Here is a 24,446-nt window from a genome sequence, read left to right on the forward strand (position 1 = left end):
AGCCGCAGTTGGGGATCTCTGCTTTCAATCGTGGTTATTCGTGTGACACACCTTTTGTTTGGGTTCAGATTAAAAAAATTACAACGGCACAAAACAATCTCTGTTTGAGGAAAAATACATCACTTTTACATGATGTCACTGTCATGGATGTGAGTTTATTCCTTTGGATGCAGTTAATGATGCTGCATGTTCTTTGACCATTAGTGTCGTCTGTTTTAAAAAGGGAACTGGTTTCTCATCTCTGTGCCTTTTTTGGCGGGGCCTCTGGAATGTCATTTTAGTTCAATGTCCAAATAATTCATTCAAAATCTTCCAGCAGATCTAAAATACAGCGGCAAGGGTGTTGAACTGTACATTTCCTCCATGCTAGCTCCTCCTCATTGGTTCCCTGTCAAAATTAAAATTGAATTTAAAACTCTTTACCTTTTATCTAAAGCACTTAATGGAAAACTTACAACCTATATGAAAGATCTGTTGCACATCACCCCATAAGGACACTTGACTCAGTACACTTTCTTGCTGTTCCAAGATTTGCAGAGCTAAAATTGGACACATCGCTTTCAGGCTTTCAGGTTTTCAGGTTTTCAGGCTCCTCCCTGCTTGGATACGAAACGCAGGCCCCATCTCTGGTATTAGGAGGAGCTGAAAGACATATCTGTTTGAAGGAGCTACTATTTAACTCATTGCTATTATTTTCTCTGAACATCTTACTGTTTGTAGCCATTGTTTAATTCTGCAATTCTGATATTTTTTGTTTATCTGTGTCCTTTAACTGTGTTATTATTCTGTAAAGCACTATGTGTTGCATTCTAGCTGTAAAGTCAGTTACACCTATAGCTTTAGAGTTTTACATCACAGGAAACCATACGACATAAAATGTCATGGTGAAAAAATAAAAACAGAACAAGGTTTTGGAGAGACAAGAAACTGGACGCAGTAATGCTACAAATATTTTATTTATCAAAACCAACCTGGTGATATTCTTAATATAACAATACAGAAAGACAATAAATTACTGAAGTGAAGCACAAAATTATGTCATGAATATTTTTCTCAATGCAGCAAAGCAGGCAGATTTTTGCTTATTTAAAGTGACAGTAACTTTTCTGAATTGAACACACTACAGCGCAGCTGTTTTCTGATGCACAGAAGTGAACAGAACCTTAAAAACAAAGTTGTTGGGAGAAAAACAAGAATTGTTCATAGAGTATGGGGTTCTGATGTCCTCATTAAAGGGAAGTGAACAAGTTTTATGTCAGGCTTTATTGTAAGAAAAGGATGAGAAAACAATTTCAGGGAACAGGAAGGAATGTCACTTTTGGTACACACAACAAAGGAATGTGCTGATTACGCCGGCAAACTGGCATGCACAGGGTGCACACACATGCACACACACATACTTATATCCACTGCCATGTTTTATAGTGATGCACATGCAGTTTATGTAATTAATTAATCCTGTAATTTTTCACATGGCAAGTAAACTCTGACAATCCTTATAAAAGTTGCAAAATATTAAATTAAGAAAAGTCTGTCTTCCAATTATTTATCTCCTCATAAAGAAATATTACCCAGCCAGATGTTTCAATGCCACAAGCTCAAACTTAGTTAACAGAATAAAAGCTATGAGTTTGTAGCAATGCATCTTGGGACAAGACATGTTTCCTACTTTGTGCAAACTTGATGTTTCAAGCAAAAAATTAAAAAAAAAAAACTCAAAAGCAAAACCAAAAACCCTTGAGAATTGAGCATGTGTGTGTGTGTGTGTGTGTGTGTGTGTGTGTGTGTGTGTGTGTGTGTGTGTGTATGCATGATACATGGCACAAATTAACTGGAACTACACATTTGCAATCTTTAAGTATCATGTATTAAATATCCCACATCTGCCAAGTAACAGCCGTGACGTACAGCATAAGCATGCACATAAGAATTCTGCAGGAGTCGTGTTTCACTTTGACTGAATGAATCGTCTTAATGTCCAATATTTTTTTCCTGCCTTTAGAACAAAAGTAGCGTGTAAAATCCAATTTTTCTGGTTAATTCCAGCCTAAGCTCCTGAGCTGACCGTGGGACAAACAGGAGGCAGAGATGGATAGATGACAGATGACAAAGTACTTGTAGAATTTTCCATCACAGGATCATACATTTGGACATTTGAATTCTTGCCCTGCTGCTTTGACGCTCTTGACAGCTTTGAAGGTTCCCTACACATAAATGCATACCACATACATGCACTTGCACACACAGTTACATGCCAGCCGCTGACAGACTACTAGCTGCTGCCAGCTTCAACAGACTGTTGGTAACCCTCCACCCCTTGAACAATAGGGACCTCTTCCTGTGCTGTTACAAGCCAACTTCTGCACATACACACTCAAGTAATGTGGAGGAAAGCGAGAATATTACTCTCATTCAAGCAAATCTCTACAAAAAAAACCAAAACTCGAGCAGCAATCTCTTAGGTGCTGTGTTTTTACAGCGTGTCTCCTCCTGGAGTGCTGGAAATAAAAAAAAGAGGCACCATGATCACCATTTTTCTGTCAGCCACCTCTCTTGAAAACTTCCTTTTCATCTCTCTTCCTGAATTTCTATCTCCTTTTCCTCTCTTACGTGTTTTGGCTCTAAGGATCGTGGTTTTATCCGCAGCAGCAGAATTCCGCTTAGCATCTGGAATGCCAGGAATGCTCAGAAGACTGGGCACAGCCCAGCAGCCTGATCTGACATTTTCTTTGATCTGTTAGAGGGTGAGTGATGAAGGGAGTGAGAACGAGAATGTGCGTTTGGGACTGAGACTGTAAGAGGGAAAGGAGAGAAGTGTTTTGATGGATAGATGCACAATGATCAGTGTGACTATATCTAGTCAGGAATGACCGCAAAGCAACACAAAACTCTGAATTCTGCACATTTAGCTCCAGTTTTGTCTTCAGCTAGAATAAAAGTGTGTGTGTGTGTGTGTGTATTGGTGTGAAATTCAGATCTGAAGGGTTGAACTTAGCCTAATTTCACATCAAAATGAGTTGTTATTTCTGTGTAAACTTCCTCCAGCCCCTCTTCCTCCCTCCTTCTGTCTCTCACTCACTCTTCACAGCAGGCTGTTGGCAGAAGATCTTTCTGAAGTTTCTAGAAAGTGTCTTTTTAATCCAGAAAAAAAAAACTGCAAATACATACATTTGAAACAGGAATAGATTGTTCAATTCAATACAGATGCCACCTTCGAAGATTCTTTCAACATAAATATGTTTTACACATTATTAGTACAATTTCTCCAAACTGTGGTATTAAGTATTAAATTTTCAAAGAAAAATTCATATTGAATTCTGCTATAGAAAATCTTCGACCATTTCAACACTCCGTTGTGTGCCAGATATATAGAGATGCAGCATAAATAGTGACGAGATGTATGAATTTGAAATGGCAAATGTGTTTGACTGGAAACTTTTAGGTATTTATAAAATTTGGTTTGTGCACAGAGACATGAAAGTGGTTTTCTTGCAGGAACAAAAGTCATTGTGTAGACCAGAAGCTGCAGGTGCCAAATTGTTGCCCTCTTCTTTGCTGCAGGTTTGCCAGTGGTGCTGTTTGTTACATGAAGTCAAAACAGATACAAGAACTCATCTCTCAGTTCCACATGCGCGAACCGGAGCGAGTGTCTCAACGAGGGGGCTGGGAGGGGCATACGCACTCACAGGTGTCATGATGTGAAAGAAAGATTTCATCCATGACCCAGGGGACCCGCAGTCTCTGATGGCGCCTGTGCACGCCAGTGTCTGGGGCGTACTTCAGCACCTGGGGAAGACAGAGACAAAGAGGGTAAAGAGACCCAACAGGAAGTGGACAAAGCAGGTTTCTGGTTTAGCATTCACAAGGTGGTCATTCAGCAAAGCAAAGGGTCACTACCTGAGAGGAATGTCTGGTGGAAATTTAACCTACGCATTGTAAAGTAAACGAACACACACAAATCACACTGTTACTTTTTTCCTGCTTGGTATAAAAATGCAACATACAAGGTTTAATTTGGTTGATTTTTTTAGCGAGTTTAATCAAAATATATATTTTTCTTTTTGTCTTAATAACTTTTGTTGATAAAATAAAAAAGACTAGAGTAACCCAGTGTATATCATTTCACAGAGCTCCATGTTAGATGGCTTTCATCTCTTTTACACTGATATGAGTGGAATGACCTCCTGGCTGTTCACACTGGAGTCCTCAAACCCTTCTGCTGGGTCCACCTGCGCCTCCCCCCCCTGTGGCCTGACAGCCTAAGCGGTTGGCCTCATCCTCTCTCTGTGCATCAGCCTAACTACTCAGTGAGTGCTCTTACCACAGCAGGAGCCTCTCTGCAGCATTCCCTCTTCCTGGTTATTCACAATGTTAAGAAAAGAACTGAGCTCTGCTGTGAACCTCAACCTTTCAATTGTGTTTTGTCCTGTTATGCCACAGCTGTGGCAGGAGCTGTTTTTTACTGGGAGTTGCAATATGCCTGTACTAACACAATAATGACATTTAAAGGATGGAAGACTAATATTGTGTTGATTACATACATATGATTGCAACATACTTTTGAGCCTATGATCCTGTAGTGAAAGTCTAAGGAAAGGAGCAGTAGTGGCAGCCCCTCGGTTAGAGGGACACAACAGACTCGCTTAATTGTTTGGTGTATAGAAAGTCTATGGAGTTAAGGATCAATAAGAAAACGATTGTAGTTGCACATTTAACTTAAACAAATGAGATACATAGAAATCCTTTTGTTTGTATGTTGAAGGCAAGTTTTCCATTAATGCTGTTAATTGTTGTGAGGCCTCTACATCACCAGTGCTTCTCGCCAGTAACTGCAGAGGAACCCCCACATTATTATTTAACTAGTCATTCATTATGTGTAATAATCCTGGAACATGTTGCCAAGAGGTTTGATGAATGTTCCACATGAACAAAACCTGATGCAGTATCTCAGAAAATACGCTCCGAGGAGTCAAATCAAGCAGCTTTTGCAGAAGAGATACTGAGAGATTACACATATAGTATTTTCATATGATGTTTGACTGTAGGGATGCCTTAACTATGAACAGTGATTTAACCTTTTTGTTAGAACAAGTGACTTAAAAACAGGTTTTGAATGTTTATAACTCGACTTACTGCAGGAGGTCAAATTGTTTGCAGGTTTTTACCTTAAATTAAGTAGAATTACAAAACTGTCCACAAATTATGTCATGCTTAACAAAAGACACTTCCTGTGATTAATGTAAGGATTTCCCAACTGAAACAATAATTGTGAGTAATATGTTTCTTTATAAGTCACTACAGGAACTACTTTGGGTTTTATGGCATCAGGAAGGAGATGAGAGGAAGCTGGAAACATTAAATAAAACAAACATACAGCAGTAGCATAAAAACTCAGATTCATGTTGTTTAATGCATGTACTGCATATACAGAAACAATACACCTTTTTATGTTATTACACACACACACACACATGCGCACATCCATGCACACACACACTCACAGAGATGGCACAATTACAACCCAAATCCCACTTTTGTCTGAATTCCTATTGTGTGATTTTTTTAACAGTGAGAGGAAGAGAGACAGAAAAAGAGCCCCGAGGACCATGTTTCAATAATGAAGCTATGCAGGAACAAAGACACAAAGAGATGGAGAGAAGTGGGAGAAAGAAATGAATGACAGGCTTAAAGAACAAGAATGGTGCATCGCAAAGGGACAAATTGAAAATGGGAATTGGGGAGAGTGAAAGGATGATGGAGGCCCAGAGAGAAGAGGAGGAGAATGATCGAATCCTTGAGAGAGAGATATGGAAAGACTGCAAAGAAATGAGAAGCATAGAAAAATCATGGAGCTGCCGGTGCGCTGCTGCTTCAATGCTGTAGCTGATGCTGATGCTGCACTGGCCTCTGCACACTCAATTTCTTCCTGCTTCTCTCTCATTCAGCATCTGAATCTTTTCTTCTTCCTCACTCTTTTGCTCACACACAATCTCTCTCCAGAATCTTTTAGAAATTCCCCTTAATTATGGTTGAAATGTAAGTTTGAATATCTGTATAATGTTTGAATATCATTAGAACACAGCAGATTTCTACAATTTGTTAGTCTATATTAATTCATTCCAAAGTCAAATGACAGTACTTCTATATCTGATTAATATATGTGTTTCCTCTATTTAGAGTAGTTTTTACTGGCATGTGTGGGTGCAGTAATGAATGTGTCTAAAGTCAGTGATTTTCAGCTATTACACTTATTTCCATAACAGAATTGTTTCTGTTTTCACTGCAGTGCTGCCTGAACGTCTAAAGATAAACATCTGTGGTCCAATTTTCATGTTAAAAAAGGTAATTGCATCACAACATGTGGACCAACAGCGAACAAAATGTACCATAAACAGGTTCCTGGACCAGTTCTAAAGTAGGTGTTGTTGCAGTCCAATAGACTCAATATGAAATTTACCGGAAGTGTAAGCATGGGTCTACACCATTACAAGTCCAGAGCATGCCAGGGATGCGCTGAGTGAGTGGAGTTTGAACCCCATGGTGGTCCTAAGATCTGAATATATGCTCATTATGGAAGAAATATAGAGATAAATGGAAAATAGGACAATTGAGCTACTAATGAGTACAGTGGTAGTGTGACTCTACGAAACACTCATCTGGTAAGTAATCACTGTGAACCCCTGGATACAAATACATGTAGCAGAAGCAAAAACACACAAGATAAATCCAAACAGGACTTTGTTTAAACCACAACATCCCTGCAACTCTGCAAAGTTAAATCTATTGCTCAGCCCACTGAAAGGTTTTAGAATATTACAATGAAGCTGAGAATGACAGATTCTAAGGTGATTAAGAGTTTTTAGATCCACTGAAATGGACACAAGCTTCTTTATTCCACCTGTAATTACTCTTCAGGTCACCTGAGTACTGCAGCGTTGTCTTTCTCACACACTTCTCCAAATGTCACACAAAAACATGCACATAATGGACATAATGTTTAAACTGCCAAAATCCAATACACACCACTTAAGTCAAGTTATTGTTTTTCATTCAATTTTTCTTTTCTGTGTGTCTTACACTCATTTTCACTGTGTAACGTAATCTACTGGTTTACTGTATGATGAATGTATACAATGTAATGTTTGCATAGTTACTGAACACTTAACAGCTCTAACTCAGGGCTGCGGTTATTACAACTAATCAAGCAAAAGCATAAATGAAAGAAGCCTGAATGCCCCATAAATCAAATTGAATGTGTGTCCATGCCATCAAACCCACCTCATGCAGTTTGTTTGTGGTTTTTGAAGGCCGACAGGTGCAGCCATTATTCCAGTTGTCTGTTCCGCAGCCACAGTTGCCTCCACAGCGTTTCACCAACAGACATCGAGGGAAGAAGACAGCATTGGTGATCCTAAGCTCCTCCCGTAGATTCACTGAGTAGTTGCGCGGGGTGCAGCTGTATCGCTTGACGTCATCGTACAGACGATTCAGATCGACTGCAGTGTGAATAAAGTAAGAGAAAAAAAACACAAATATGCCATTTGTAGTTAGTTCTTGTAAAGCGTTTGGAAAAAAAAAAACACAGTGAGTCATGGAGTCCCACAGGGCTCTGTGCTTAGACTGGCACTTTTCATCTCATAGATACTTATATTAGGCAATATTATTATCTAATCATGTAGTCACTCCAGAAAAATTATCTTGGCATCAAGTATTACTGTAAGCAACTTTGAAATTATTTTTTAATTATTAGACAAATTGGGATAATTCTGTTAATTAAATATGCAGAAAAACTATATAGAACTTTGTTGCTGAAGAACCTGATTGATTTGGTAAAAAGAAACTCATTCATTAACATGTACGTATTTTGTTTACATTTTCAAATGATTACTTTTTCTTTGTTTACGTAAAACAATTCTAACTCAAAAATAACAAAAATAACTCCTAAATGCAGCTGGCCAGTGACCAGATCTCTGCCACGGGCCCTTTGTGGCATGTCACTCTCCCACCATCTCTAACCCTGTTTAATTTCAAGCTACTATGACAACTAAGCCACTATAGCCCAAAGCTCCAATGAAAAAAAGTGTTTTAAGTAATCCAGAAAGTATTTCTGCAATACACATATTAAGGCTTGTATAATTTGATAATAATTTGATAATTTAAACAGGTTTAGGATGAATTCAAACAAATTTGACTTAACTTACTTAAAAAAGACATTTGGATTTAATGAAAAAAGAATAAATTGATCTAATCAAAGTGCAAATTGGGTTAATCCAAAAGATCATTTTCTTGTGTGGACTGCAATTCAATTGTGACATTGAAGATATGTGCTTAACATTGACACAGTAAAAAATGATCAGCAAGTTAGGCCCAATTTGTGAGGATAGAACTGAAATACCAAACGTACTGCAGAGATGGTTAGATAAGTGGAACAAAGACTGACACAATTGAGTCTGTCAATACATTGATTATAAATCATTGTATTGAACTATTGCCATTAGTCTTTTTTTTTTTTTTTTTTTTGTCTTGTCCAGCATTGAACCAGGCAAAATGGATTTTCTGGATGCTCTATTCTGCTGGGCAAATTTACTTTGCCAAGGGAAGCATCATCGATATAATGCTCCCCTTGATATTCTGGAATTTAATTTTATTTTTCTGTTTATTTTGCATAATTGTTTGTATTACAAAGTTTGTACTGCTGGACCGGACCGGAGAGGACAGAAGAGGGACAGAAAGAGAATCGAAAAGAAGAGAAAATAGAAAACACCTTGTAGAGAGAAAAAGAGAGTCTGAAGCCATTAGTCTGAAGGAAAATGCCTTCATCATTTGTGCACACAAGACTCCAGAATAATTTAAAACAAATTTCAGGAGCATTCAATGGTTCTGGCACTTTAATGTGAAGTAAAGGATAAAAGTGTTTGTCCAGACAGCAGAAGCAGGAGACTGAATGACATCTGCATGTTTATCTATACATTTCTAGAATTACCAATGAGAAACTTTGGCTAAATGACATACGCCTGCTTTGTTGTGCTGCTGTAGCGTTTGAACATTTCTTTTGACATGGTCAAATGCTTGAAAGGCAAATACATTTGCAATGTGAAATTTGCCTTTCAAGCAAGCTTGAAAGCTTCCAAGCTTTGCTGGAAAACCACAAGACATCAAGAACACTTCTGTGGAAGACTGACAGAAAGAAACAATGTACTTTTTATATATAAGAAACACTCAAAGTGCTTCACATTGGCATGGAAACAGTACAATGAGACCACAGGTATCTGAAGAACGAATGGGACCAAAAATAAAAAGAAAGATATGCGAAAGAGAAAAATTAGCTCTATAAGAAGGGCAACAATCAGCAAAGGATTGAATGCTCTATGATTACAGTCAATAGGATATTAATCAACGCTGTTCTTACAGAAAAAGCTGAATAAAATGTCTGAAGTCATCAAACGGATAGGTCTTCTACAATAAAAATCAGGCGATTTATGGCAGAACATTTTCACCTTGAACTTGAATGGGAAGCAAACATGAGGAACTAACTGCATTAAGTCATGGGGGTAACCTGCCAAAGCTGGCGATCATAAAACAAAAATGATCATTTAGGCAAATGTTACAGTTTAAAGCTTAAATAATCTTACATCAGTATGCACTTAATACTGTGGAGAGAGATGCATGAAATACAACTCCGACACAACAACTTACAGGTGAGTCAGAGAACAACTTGCATGTTAAAAAGTGTGTGTGTGTGTGTGTGTGTGTGTGTGTGTGTGTGTGTGTGTGTGTGTGTCTGTGTGTGTGTGAATCAAACAAGACAAGGGTGTAGAGTTACTGTACATCTAAACCAATTCAAGCCATGAAAGGATTTAAAGAAAAAAGGTAAACATGTCATCTTGATGAGAAAAGATGAGACATTCAGGGCTTAATTCATTTTAGGAGAAGTTCACAGAAACAGGCTGGGATTTTTGAGGAAAATATTAGCAGAAATTACACCAGCACTGTATATAAGCAGTCCTATGAAACCTTAGAGGAGTATTGCAATGTTTGTGCCTTTTGAGCTCTACCTGTAGTAGCTTTACAAAGAAAATGTACTTCTTTCCCTGTAAAGACAAACAAAAATCCAAAAGTTTCATTGTTTTTTTTTCTCTTTTGTAATGAAGGACCACCATACATGTCCATCTCAGATAATTTGAATATTATGTATTAAGTTCAATATATTTTTTCAATCATTTCAGAATGTGATAACCATATATTATATAGATTCATTACTCAGAGTGAAACATTTCAAACATATATTCCTTGAAATTTTGATAATTGTGGCTTATAGATGATGAAAACCCAAAATGCAGTGTCTCAGAAATTCCAATCCAAATGTTGGAAAGTCACGGTGTCACACCCTAATCAACTAATTAGCTCAACCTGCAAAGATATCCTGAGCCTTTAAATAATCTCTCAGTCTGGGTCAGACTGGAGTCAAGACTGTTGACAGATGTCCAGAAGACAATCATTGACATCCTCCACGTGGAGGGGAAGCCACAAAAGGTCATGGCTAAATAATCTGGTTGTTTCCAAGCATATTAATGGAAAGTTGAGTGGAAGGAAAAAGTGTGGTAGGAAAAGGTGCACCAGCAAAATGGATAACCGCAGCCTTGAGATGATTTTCAAGAAACATCCATTCAAGAATTTGGGGGAGCTTCACAAGGAGTGACCACGGTGGCCTGAAGCTAGACTCAGCACATCAAGAGCCACTACGCACAGACGAATCCTAAACATGGGCTACAAATGTTGCAATTCTTGTGTCGAGCCACTCCTGAACCAGAGACAACGTCAGAAGCGTCTTACCTGGGCTGAGGAGAAAAAGGACTGGACTGTTTCTCGGTGGTCCAAAGTCCTCTTTTCAGATGAAAGCAAATTTTGCATTCCATTTGGAAACCAAGGTCCCAGAGTCTGGAGGAAGAGTGGAGAGGCTCAGAATCCATGTTGCTTGAAGTCCAGTGTGAAGTTTCCACAGTCAGTGAGGATTTGGGGAGCCATGTCATCTGCTCGTGTTGGTCCACTGTGTTTTCTGAAGTGAACAGTCAACACAGCATCTACCAGGAAATTTTTGAGCACTTCATGCTTCCTTCTGCTGACAAGCTTTATGGAGATGCCAATTCTTTTTCCCAGCAGGACTTGGCACCTGCCTACACTGCCAAAGGTACCAAAAGCTGCTTCAATGACCACGGTGTTACTGTGCTTGTTGGCCAACAAACTCACCTGATCTGAACCCCATAGAGAATCTGTGGGGTATTGTCAGGAGGAAGATGAGACACCAGACCCAACTTTGTAGATGACCTGAAGGCTGATATCAAAGCAACCTGGGCTTCCATTACACCTGAGCAGTGCCACACGCTGATCGCTTCCATTGCCACGCCACACTGATGCAGTAATTCACGCAAAATGAGGCCCAACCAAGTACTGAGTGCATGGAAATGAACATACTTTTCAGAAGCCTGAATGATTTTTTGATTTATCATATGTAAAATTTTAATCTAAGACTCTGCATTTTGGGTTTTCATTATCTATAAGCCACAGCCATCAAAATTTCAAGAAATAAATGTTTGAAATGTTTCACTCTGTGAATCTATATAATATATGGGTTTTACACTCTGAAATGAGTGACAAAAATAATTAACTTTTTCTTAATATTCTAATTTTCTGAGACGTACTTGTAAATGTTATCAGCACCGCCTCCTAGACTATATACGTATGTGTGTGTGTGTGTATGTGTGTATATATATATATATATATATATATATATATATATATATATATACATATGTGTGTACATTTCTATGTTTAATACAATAACAATGGTTTACTTGTAAATTATTAATGAAAAGACCAAATGTGGGAACAATGTGTATAGTCTTGAAAATCAATGTGATCTTTAATAGAAGGTTATAAAAAAAAATACTAAACTGATCTCCCACAAATCACAGACGATAATTATGAAAGCCATGAGCTAAATACTTTTCTGACTCTTTACATAATAACTGGAACAAATGTTGATTCTTTCACTTTTACGGTGAAACATGGCTGTCCTCAAAAGTAAAAGAAGCAGAAGAAACCATTATACTAATCAAAGACAGTAGCGGCTTGAGCACCATAAGCCTTACCATTTAGAGAGAGATCGACCGAGCCTATTCACCCAGAACAGTGTGCACCACAGAGAGGAGCAATCAAGGCTCTGTAGTCATTTAGGGTTCAAACCATCAGTGTCTGTCCAAGTACTGGCATCTGCCCTCCTTTTTGTTCACAAATAGATTTTCTTGTCTGTATGGTAGCTTTGTTCTCTATTCACGAATCACTTCAGTGACTCGATGACTTCTCTGACCCTTCTGAAGTCTAATAAATCTTCTGAAGACTCCACGTAGGTCCTGTTTGTGTATGATGTCTCATATCTATAGCCAGTGCAAGGCAGCGTTAGTTAAATAATTATTTTCCCTACAGATAACCTTATGAAAGAATACTGAGACAGTGGTAGCTTTTTCCTATAGCAGCAATAGTGTTATCAAAGCAGAATAATTGGAAACTGCATTATTTTGCATTTATATCAAAATGTGTTGTACAATAATGACAACTTGCCATTGTTTTGTTGCCTGAGAGAGAAAAAGCAAAGACAATTCATAAAATAATCCTTGAGGAGACTTGTCATTAATGTCACATGTTGGAAGCACAACAAACAACAGTCTTTTCATTAGGATTATTATCATTAGGTTACTAATTCAGCTAATTGTATTTAGGATTTATTATGAGAGGTTCTGAAGTCTGAAAAAAAATCCAGATTAAATTGGAAGGATACGTCCAGCTTGATATGGCAAAGTTAAAAAATCCATGATTGCAAATACATACCTTACTGCACATGACGTGTTACTTTTTCTGCCACTATTGCTGAACAATGCACACAGGTTTAGCTTTATGATCCTGATTCTTTTTCTGCAGCACGCTTTCTGAATCTGGTTATGCTGGAGCTCTGCTCCTGTTCAACTGTTCAAAAGGGAAGTTTTTCTCTCTACTGTAACTAAACTCTGTGCTCGAGTTGTGTGATTGAATCAATCTGAAGATAATGTGGCGTCTGCAGTCAGGCAACTTTTTGAAAAATTGGTATGATATGGATATAATTATAATCAACAAGATTGACTGGTACTAAAACTAACCCAGATAAAACTTTATTCAGTTGAATTTGGATTGCTTCTTCAATGTACCTTGATTTTTTTCGATAGCCTGAGTTAAACTGAACCATAACCCTAACCCTTTGGTGAAAGAAGTGGCATTGCTATTGCTATTCATATATTTGATACAGAGCTATGAATTTGCAAAGTACTGCTTTTTTTTTTTAAATAAAATTTAACATCACAGTTTGAAAACACAGTTGCAGCGTCACAGAGACTATTAGGGTGAATTACGAAATGTGATCCATTAAACCGACTGCTGCTGCAGCCCTGATGTACAATGACTGTTTGGGTTTTGGCAGTTAGATACATGCTTCTTTCAGTGACAATAAGTCGTACATGGGTGTTTATACTGTGCATTTCTGAGCGTGTGTATATGTGTCCATGCTTGCAGGGTTTGACTTGTCTGTTTAAGGGGAATAAGTGTAATCCCAGGAAAGCAGTAGTGTGGAACGCTGTCAGGGTGTTTTGAGAGGGGAAAAGACATGAGAGACATAAAGAGCAAGCAAGTCTCCCACTATGGCTGCCACTCACTCAGACAGAAACAAGGGAGAAGTGCAGCATCTGTGCACAAACATGTGAGAAATGATCCGAAACTGTCTGATGAAATTTGTAGCACAAATGTACAAAAAGCTCTGTTTGTTTGCACGTTATTAACTTCTTGTTTGAAATTACTTATGAGTGTGCATGTGTGGACATAACGTGCCCCAATTAATAACATTATCAAGCGTGTGGTCCATGAGAACAGAGACGGGTGTGTGCTTGTGTGTATCTTAATGAAAACAAAGCCAAGCTGCTGACTGCAGCAGATTTCTTTGCTGCTACTCAGGTTGAATTTCCAATTAGAGAGTGTTACATTGGCTTTTTAAAAAAAAAAAAAAAAAAAAAAAACTGCAGTGCTTACACAGCTTTAAGGAACTCCTGCAAAATGTACAAACTCCCCATCTACAAAGCCTTCGCATGCCAACAGAGCACACATGTGAACCAATAAATAGAAATAGATTTGCTGTCAAGTGCGAATATGTACCAAACAACGTGGAATCCCTCCATTACACAGATGCAGTGCAGGAACAAGATGTAAAGGCACAGGTAAGGGCAGGTGGGGTCCTTTTATCCAGGCATTCACACACATAACACACTCTCTAAGACAAGATCCCTTTCATATCTCAAGTACATCTGCTCTAACTGAGATACATTCTGTCCCACCACATAAAACACACAGACTTTAATGCTGTAAAGTCAATCTCTATTATTGTCTGGAAAAATACTTTTGATTTTATTTCAATATGAAAGAAATGGAAAATATCCATTTGTATTGTACAAATATGTACAAAAGTGAACAGACCTATAGTTAAAGTGTCATTTTAAGTTATTTAACTAACAGCTCCAGCTTTCCTCTTGTTAAGACTCTACATCAGGAGTGGCCGACTCGGGTCCTCGAGAGCTGCAGTTCTGCAAGTGCTGGGAGTTTCCCTGCTGTTATGTATTCGCATCATTTCCATCACTAGGCATGGACATATTGACCGCAACAGCTTTCCTCTGCAGCTTATCCATGATCTCTAAGTCCGGTTGTTTGGCCACCACAGGATCTTAGCCCTCTCATTCGCCACCACCTTGGGATGAGACTTATGGGTCTACAGTTCTCCTGTATTGATGTTTCTGTACACTATGCTGGCTAGTTGGTTATGGCGTTTCAATATATTCTTTGCCTGCCAGTATCTTGCAACCGGCTGTGAGGTGCTGGAGTGTTTCAGGAGCTTCTTTATATAGTCTGTAAATAGCATATAGTCTGTATTATGTTTGTTTTATTTATGATCACAACTACTTGCACTTTCTTCATTTATATTATTTGATCTACAACTGAATTTGCAAAAATCTAGCTGAATTGCAAAAGCACGTCTGTTGTGTATTGCAGAAACAAACTGGATAAATTAGAGCCTATAGTAATTGTGGCTTACATATAACTCTTTCAATGTACAATACCCATTTGCAGGAAAGAATTCTGTTAACGGTATTGTTAAACTCCTAGATGAATATGTCTTACCTTTATTGTGTCTGCTTGACAGATAATAGGCCCTGGATCTATAATGTATGTATGTCTGCATGTAGATGTTGTCCAGGTCCTGTTTCCAGGTGTCTGGGTTCAAAGATTTGAGAAGCTGTTCCACTGTGTCAAAGGCAGCAATCGTCTTGTCTAAATCCTCCAGTGACAAAGGAATATCTGTCACTGCTGCTGACGTACCCTTTTCACCCATGTCCTGTAAAAAGAAAAAGATCCAAAGGTAAAAAGACAGAAACATGGACTATGAAGGCCTACACTGACTTCAGCGAAGCTTTTGACTTTTTTACACAAATAAAAATCCTGTGAGCCCCTTTTGCCAAAATCCTTCCTGGATGCATCAATTTATTCTTTCTTTTCTGTCTTTTCACCCTGTTATGCAGCAGATAAGATGTGTTTTATACAAATAATCTGATGTGCAAAGTGATAAAATAGAGGAGGTAACATCAGCCTTCTGAACTCTGTGAGATCCTTATTGAATTCTTTCAAGCTGTGTATTTCTCTGCACATTTTCAGTGTTAAGTCTCCAGTTGCACTGTGCTGATGGAAGGAGATCAACACTGTTTGAAAGCAATAACATGAAGTCAAATGCTTCAAAGGAAGATTTTGTGATATAAACAAAACAAAAGAACTCCATGGCAGGACAACCCATCAGTAACTCAGTGTCATTCACTGTTGGTCATCCGACTTCATCTGTAATCTGAAATGACTGGAATTTACTACAGTTTTGTAGCACATAGAAAAAAGTAAAAAAAGAAAAAAAAACAAAAGCAAAGAAGAAGTCTATTTATAGATTTAAACAGGGAAGAAATTTCAATTGAGTGATATGAAGCCATGGTTTACTGTCATGAAACGCTAACGTTCCTCTGACTGAAGTCAACGCAAACAATTGGTGTCAGACAGAACTTTAACCAAAGTAAGACAAATTAATTGAAAATAAAAACTAAAACACAAGATTTTCTTGTTCAGGGCTGCTTTTTTTTTTTTTATAGGCAAACTCAGCAAGTTCTCCTGGGTAAACCTTCCCCTTTACCTTCAGTGCATTCCTGTACTACTAAACTGTAATGACTCTTATTTACACTCTAAAAAATGGAAAGACATTACATTAATAACATTATTATTTTTCCATAAGCTCAAACTTATCCACATCAGTTAATGGTATAACTAAAACGACCAAAAGCATCAGCTCATCCCACTGATGATGATCAGATGGTCACTGCACTCTGCTATGTGTGCCAGACAGTAAAACATTTCAGTACAGCTCATATGACAAGTGGAACTATTTTATCTGTGACATTGGCTGCCACACTTAGTCATGATGTCAGAGGAAAAGGGTGAGTAATGAGAAGTTTCCAATAGTTTATGAAGGAGGAATGAACTCATCATCAGCTCATAGTGATGATGTTTCATACTTGTGTGTGTGAAGACTTGTTTTTGATGTGCCAAATATTGTTTTTACAAAAAGCACTTTGTGCTACTTTTTGTATGAAAAGTGGTTTAAAAAATGAGATTTGATTTATTGATTTATTATTTTATTAGAAACACTTCTAACCCTAATGGCCATGAATCAAAAATGATATCTTAAGTATGACTTTAACTAAGAAGCTGGCTCACACTACTATTCTGATTATACTATATATACACTATAATGATTTTGTAAAGCATAATGTTAGCATAGAGATTAAAAAAAAGAATCTGGATTCATAATGTCCTCATCTTTATAATAAATGTTAAATGATTAAGTATACAACTGATGCTTTAAAGTGTCTGTATACCAGGAACAGACATGCACTTATTTAAAAGCAGCCAGAACTGACAGTAATATATATCCACACATACTCAAAACAAAATAATGCAATCAAAATCAGTCCATGCATAAAACCTTCCACACACTAATCAACACATGTGTCACCGAACTTTACTGCTTGTACTCTCACTCACTCACAAATTATTCTCATTACAAGTACTTGTACAGCGTTAGCCCAAGGAAGTGTTTCAACATTCATGCATAATTTACATACATAGAAGAATTAATGTAAACTATGTGGGTGTGTATTGCTTTATGAAAATGGGCCATACATACTGCATGTCATAATGATTATTGAAGCTATAAAAGCTAAACTTTGCTTTAAGGTTGAGAGGTGAGTAACCAGTGTGTGTTTATCATGTTGAGCAGGCTGGTAAGTTTTTAAAATGCCAATATTAGCTGGAAATAGTTGTATAATCCTGATTATATAACTTAAGCTCACTGAAAGTGTCTTTGTCATTGTACAAAAACATGAGGATTTATTTATTCATTTCAGTGGCTAGTCTATGACTGAAAAAGGAAGTCTGGTTATTTAAAAACATTTGTGTGTGTGTGTTCATGTTTTTGCGAATGTGTATACATGACTCACCGACATCGGCATAGTGACAGCCTCCCAGTTGGTTTTGGATGCAGGCAGAGGAGAGGAGACCTGCAGACGTGGAAAACAGAATAACTGACTAAATGTTGAGTTAAGCATACAGTGGAGGAGGACGAGAAGCCAGGCAGACGTTGAGAAAAACAGGTGAAGCATGCCGAAAGAATAACAAACTGTACAGTAGTGTTGCTCATAAAGGTACGTTCATAAAGTTTTTCATTTAGTGACAAAGTATTTAGGTACTCAGATTCCATTATGTTGCAACTACTAACAGTTCAAGTAATGAAAGTAGCTTTTTTGTTGAATAATTAATGCTGTTTTGCTGTATGTGCCTGTGAAACAGAATAAACAGACTAAGCACAGCTCCATCAGATAGATGACGTGGCCCATGCTTCTAGGGATTTACTCTTATCAATAGCAACGTTGAGGCCTTTCTGTAAGGTTATCAGTTAAATAGTAACATTTAAGCAACAACCTTTGAAGTATTGAGTCCCACATACTTGATTTGATTCTTATTTGTTAAAATCACTGCTAATAAAGTGATTCTGCAACAGGACAGGAAGTACGTTTAGTATTTTTTAGGTAAATACTTTTTCTACACTCTTGATGAACTTGTCAAAAAATTGCAAATGGATATTAATATTCATGACTGAAAGGTACTCTAACTGTAGTAAAAAGTGTAATCTAATTAAGTTACTCTAACAAGTAACCTTGCTCGACAGCAGCATTGAAAGCAACTTGATTATGATTTGCATGGACGGTACAGATTAAAATTAAATTTTGTTATATTTAGAATAGTGATCTGCCGAGCAAATGATTATGTGGTAAAGATGTGACATATGTTATGGGGAAAGTGCACCAATGAGCTGTGGTTCTGGAGTTGCTTGTTATAACTTCCACATCCAAAGTCAGTACAAACAGACAGCACAGATATAAAACATGTAACTTATCTGGAAAAAAAACAAAAACACTGGGTTTAGAACAAGTTTAAAAGTGTACAATACCTCATATTAAACTGGTTAGAAATACCACAATCTTCAGTAACAAGATCAAACACAGTGTAAGTGCCCACCACTTCACCCTTCATTACAATATGCGTCATGTAGTTTTCCTGCATAAACATGATCACATTCTGGTCAGAGTGGATAATTATGCACAGGCTGTGGAAAACAAATCTCTAAGGAATACGAGTCACACTGCTCAAATTTCCACTTTAACTCAGCGTCTTGAACCCCCACTTTCCATATGTGCCGGCCAAAGGAGAGTTACTGTAAGTGACGAATGAGGTAAGGCATCCAGGTCAACGGGTTAACAGAAGAACATGACGATTAGACAAGATGGAATATCGCTCCTTCAATTTTACTGTTCAGATCCTTTCCCTTGAACCCAAATTGCAAGCGACTGGGCAGAGCATGGATGTGTTTTCCAAAGCCTTCAGGTGTCTGCCTGCCTGGCTGAAGTGCTGTTGACGCGTCAGCAAAGTCTTTCCAGTGAAGCTGGTCACAGCATGCCTTCCTAATCCGTACACACGTTTGTTAGAGAGATAAACCAGACTTTGGTCAAACGGCTTTCCAATGAAAACTCATCTTAATGACATCACATTCACAAATTTCTTATCTATTTTTCCTTGTTTTATACGCAAACACATGCACACATCTCAAGGATCACCAGATTCACACACTCATACACAAAGTCTCACCCGCAATCAGATCCATCAATTTAGAGAGTCTTAAATACCATTGCAGGTCAATGTGGGACAGTAAATCTGTCTCAATTGCACTTCAAAGGCACAGTGCCCTCACTTTGTCTTACTTGGTGAGTCTGTGTGTGTGTGTGTGTATGGATGTAATAAAGTTTTTTTAGGCTTTTCTGTCTTGAATAAGCCCTTTGGAGAAATACACTAATGCATATAAATAGATGCTCAAAGCAGCTGTGAATGAGGTCAGAGGATTTCCTCAAAGAGTATTTGTGTATGCGTGTGTGTGTGTGTGTTTATGTGTGTGTGAGGGTAAAGGCATGTTTAAAAGTCTACTTGTCTCATTTCCTTTTATGATCAAATGCAGAGCATCAAGCACATCTGGAAACCTGAGCAGCTTGAAAAACAAGACTGAGCTGAGTTGTTTAGTTTAAAGTTGATGTGAAAATACTATATATGGCCCGAAAAACTAAACAAAACAAACAAAAAAGAACTAAATACTTAACATTTTGTTGAACCATCTTTAGGTTTGATGCTGTGATAGTCTAATGCAGTCACACCTTATATTTCCATTCTAAGTTACATTAAGTTTTACCAAAAACTTGTGGTTGTTGAACAGTCAGACCGCCGCATAAAATCTTCTCCAACACATCACAAGGATTTTCAGAGGAGTTAAGGTCTGAACTCGGTTGTGGCCAATCCGTGAGTGAAATATTATGTTTTACTGAGTGCTCTTTCACACTTTGAGCAAGTTGAATACTTGCTTTGTCTTCTTGGAATACCTCTGTGCCATCAGGAAAGAAAAGGAAAAAATTGAAGATGGAAAATCTGTTCCTATGAGTCAGATAATCTCAGGTTTTTTAAACGTTTTTCTCATGGCTGCACATCTGTTTAGTTCCAATGCCTTTAGTTCTCATCACTTTGTGTAAATGTAGATGATGTTACTCTCACGATTAAACACTACTTTTAGCTGTTTCATCAGTCCCTCTGGTTGTTTAGTTGACCTCGTCACCCTTTTAAAAAACACATTTTCCAACAGGGTCAGGGAAAGCGGTTGTGTAAGGCAGCGGCTTCTGAGCCGGGGCCCATGTCCCCACCAAGGGATTTATTCATGCTCCCTTTACAGATGTAAATAGGTATGTCTGTGTCAAACATTATGAAATACCACTGCCAACATACTCACCACGCAGGCTTTAGGTTGGCATGGTTGTTAGGGAAAGCATTTAAAAGAGGGCAGGACAGAGTTCAGAGCTTGCTCCACAGTTTCACTGTTACTTTCAATAACAGTATACAACATGGGCACAATGGAGGAGACCATGAAAATCCACTTTCTCAAAAAGAGATATAAAAAGAGAATAAAGTAAACAGCAGCCAAGATGTAAGCAGGATTATAAAAATAATACTAAGGTCCTTTACCAATTTTCACCTGCACATCTTTGGATGAGAATAAAGGCCAAATTCGTTTTACAATGAAAACAACTTTAGTTTCACAGAAACTACTTTCTTTTTCTAATGTGCTTTTATCTCTGTTTTCTCCACCTATTATGTCCTCATCTTTTGCTCTCTTTCCCCCTGTTACATTTACTAATACCCACATAAAAAGAACCAATATAACCAATATAACCCTCAGGATTGAAGCTTTTTCAACACTAGAGCTGCTCTGAAAATATTTGTCATTGAGTCATTCCTACATTTTTCGATGGATATTTTTATTAATTATATAAATGGAAAAAAGTGCAGAAGCTTTATTAGTCACACACATCTTAATAACACCAATCACATGTACACATGTAGCCCAATACATAAATGTAAAAGCAGCAAGTAAGATCTTAATATGGTACAGAAATAAGAAATAGCCGACCATTTACTGCTATTCACTTCAAACATAATGTAGCGTGGCTGGGAAATGAAATTGAAATCTGCAGCTATCTGGAACTCCTGTTTCAACTAGAAAAGAAGTCAAACTTTCAGTCAGCGGGTGAGCTACTTTTGAATTGTATGATTTATGAGGCAAATTTTTTATAGAAGTGAGATATAATATTTCAAGCCACACTGGCATAGTCACTGGTGGTGAGGGAATGAATTCTTATTTACAGTGCAGTCTAGTGGAAGGGACATCAGGGAGCTGCCCTTTTCAACTCCATTTTGTATAGTCGGACACTGGAGCAGAAGAGGATTAAGTGTGTGCTAGATGGCAGGAAAGGAAAAAGTATTTCCCTATCGACTTCTATGCATGAGCTGTTCTCTCGCTTCCAACCGGAGGATATTTATGCAGCAGATAAATCACATTGGCCACATTTATGCTGTTTAATTATTTCATGTCTAAGTCCAAGCTTATTTTCAGGTTGGTGTCCTTAACATAATTAGTCGTGGTTTCCGTCTGTTCAGCTATTATGCATCAGTACTTTTCCTCTAGCTGATTGACACAGGTGATGACTTTATTATAAAAAGGTTTGCACTCATTTGGGGGTCATTAGGTTCTGGAAATGTATGTGTTTACTGTAAACCCCAAAGAGAGCAACCAGGAATGCTTGTTTGGTAGAAGTGCAACATAATTCAGCTGAAGAACTCTGGCAATGCTTTATAGTTACTTGTCTGATCTCAACTGATAAAAAAGAAAACTCAAGCAAAACATTAGAAGCACTGAGATGCAGCAGACATCTGCCAAGCCACTTTTTTTTTGCCAATGACAGTGAGCATTAGGTTTGGAGTTATGCTCTAATGTCTTCTCTGTGACCCCAAAATGCACTAAGAAGTATAAAAAGTTAATGAAAGAATGCCCTAAAGGCAATAGTCTCGCTATGTCCAGGTGTAACTCTACATCACAGCTATTGGTCATGTGACCATTAACAGCTAGCCGATGGAAGTGCCTGTTTTAAAGTGTTCTCACATTTTCAAGTTTAATCCCTGTTTTTCTTTTGCTTTAATCCACAATGAACATTTTTTAAAATGATTCATAGTGTCATACAATTGTAATTGTATTGATACCTTCGGTGTCAAAGATATAAGGCAACGCTAGATCGCTAGTGTCTATGTCTACGTCTATCTGCTGTAACATTGTGAAGGAGCTGCTAATAAGAAGCACTGAAAACGTCCCAAAAAACACCAGCACGTATTTGTTATTGCTGCTGTAACCTGCCATTTCATGGTATTTTTCACATCTATACAAAAAGGACCAAATATTTTAAATGTTTATTATGATTTAATATCATAATAAACATTTTACTATTTGGTCACAAAATAATCCAAACAAATTACTTCAAAATTGAAGTGAACATTAACATCTGACGTGCGTCACTCTCTCTTGAGCCTCTGCTCTTAAAATGTTTATCTTACGCGATCAAAAGCAGTCATTACTCCATGAAAGCATGCACTGCAGATGATAAATCCCACCAGCTGAAAGCACGATTTGAAAAGGATCAAAGAAGAACAATTTTGAGGGAAGACAGTGGCATGAATAATGAGAAAGGCCTTCATCTCACTACAAAGTTGCCTATAGCAACTTCATATATATATATATATATATATATATATATATATATATATATGTATATATGTATATATGTATATATATATATGTATATATGTATATATGTATATATATATATATATATATATATATATATATATATATATATATATATATATATATATATATATATATATATATATATAATTTTTTTTTTTCCTTGCAGGTAGAGAAGGGTTCAATCACAGAGGTTACTTTTTCCGAATCCAAAACATATCTGAAATTAGTTTTCATACATTTGGTATTTCTCTGCACTGTGGACTTTTCCACTGACCACATGTGACTGAAGTCCCTGTTAAACATACTGAACTGCATGCACTTTGCCCCAACAAGTCCAAGATGGCCTCCTTTTATTAAGAGTTTAAAATGCTGAAGGTTCAGAACACGTGCTCTGATGATGTAGAGACACTTACAACTAAGACTGGGTATACCACTATTTTCTGGATCAATTTAATTCAATTCACAACAGACTGATTCTATTTGACCTTGATTAATTCTAATTTGAATGATATTCAAACAGCAATATTTCTTGAGTAATAAAGACATTCTCAGATAATTCACTTCATAAAACACAGAGCTTGTTTATAATCCATTAAAATCAAACATCTGGGAATAATCAGATACTTGTAAGAAAACAAGATCCACAAAGTCAACGTGAGCTCATCGTGGGGGCGGTGGTTTGGTTAGAGCGGTCGGGGAAACACTGCTTCATCTGCTTTTAGAGACCGTCAGAGCATGTGACTGTCCTTTCAAAACATTGTGTTTGCTGAAGATGGCGGAGTGGAGTCTTAGCAGTACCTGTATGTGTGAAAGGTACTAAGCTCCTAAACATGGAGGACCAGGGGGGTGTTTGGAAAAGCAATACAGCATTTTCATAGTAAGTAATAAAATATAAAATTATAATGTAGATTGCTTTATATAATTTCTAATTAAATAATTATTTAAACAACAACAATATCAATTTGCAAAGTGTTTTGTGATTACATATTTTTAAATCTAAATATTAAAAAGGATTGCAAATTGAAACATTAAATCATTATTAAATACTTTTATTTGTATTTTCAAATGTAATTTCAAAAAGTAGAAATAAAATCATACCTTTTCCTTTCTAGTTCTATTAACATCAGCTTAATTTTATTTGAGTTGAATCAAATTGTTTGTTTTCTTTTAAGTCAGATCTAATTACTATTATTCCAAAGACATAATTGTTACAAACAAGTTGTATCTTTAATCTACCAGCAGCTATTGTATATTCTTTCTCTTAGAGAATTTTCTTCTAATAGAAAAAAAAGAAAGCAAGATGAAAACAGAGATCCTGTCAGGTAGCGAATTGGCTCAAAGATGAAGGGAAGCCAGGGCGCCCTTGAAGACTGAGATTCAAATGCCGTCATTGGAGCGAGGTGTGAGACGCTAATTTAAAACATGACAGGAGTTTAACAGTAAGACTGCCTTCTCCTTTCTTTTCCTTGTATTCTTTCACGACCTCCGCTCTGCTGCTTCACTCTCACACTAACTCGCTTTTTCTTGCCATCATGGCTTCTCTTTTATCAAATCC

At 37.3% G+C, this 24,446-nt stretch overlaps 1 protein-coding gene across 1 annotated transcript in view; it reads right to left on the reverse strand.

Moving 5' to 3' along the window:
* Nucleotides 1-3,651: 3,651 nt before the first annotated feature.
* The window catches only part of pdgfd (platelet derived growth factor d), a gene marked incomplete at its 3' end in the record, with an annotated part of 62,004 nt that continues 41,209 nt past the window's right edge, over nucleotides 3,652-24,446 (reverse strand). The window contains exons 4-7 of the mRNA XM_079246201.1: nucleotides 17,661-17,720; nucleotides 15,250-15,463; nucleotides 7,279-7,496; nucleotides 3,652-3,786 (exon numbers count right to left, since the gene is read on the reverse strand). Coding sequence (XP_079102327.1) covers nucleotides 3,652-3,786; nucleotides 7,279-7,496; nucleotides 15,250-15,463; nucleotides 17,661-17,720 — 627 coding nt within the window. The remainder of the gene's footprint in view (nucleotides 3,787-7,278; nucleotides 7,497-15,249; nucleotides 15,464-17,660; nucleotides 17,721-24,446) is intronic.

This window comes from Telmatherina bonti (assembly GCF_933228915.1).
Source record: "Telmatherina bonti genome assembly, chromosome: 9".
NCBI lineage: Eukaryota > Metazoa > Chordata > Actinopteri > Atheriniformes > Telmatherinidae > Telmatherina > Telmatherina bonti.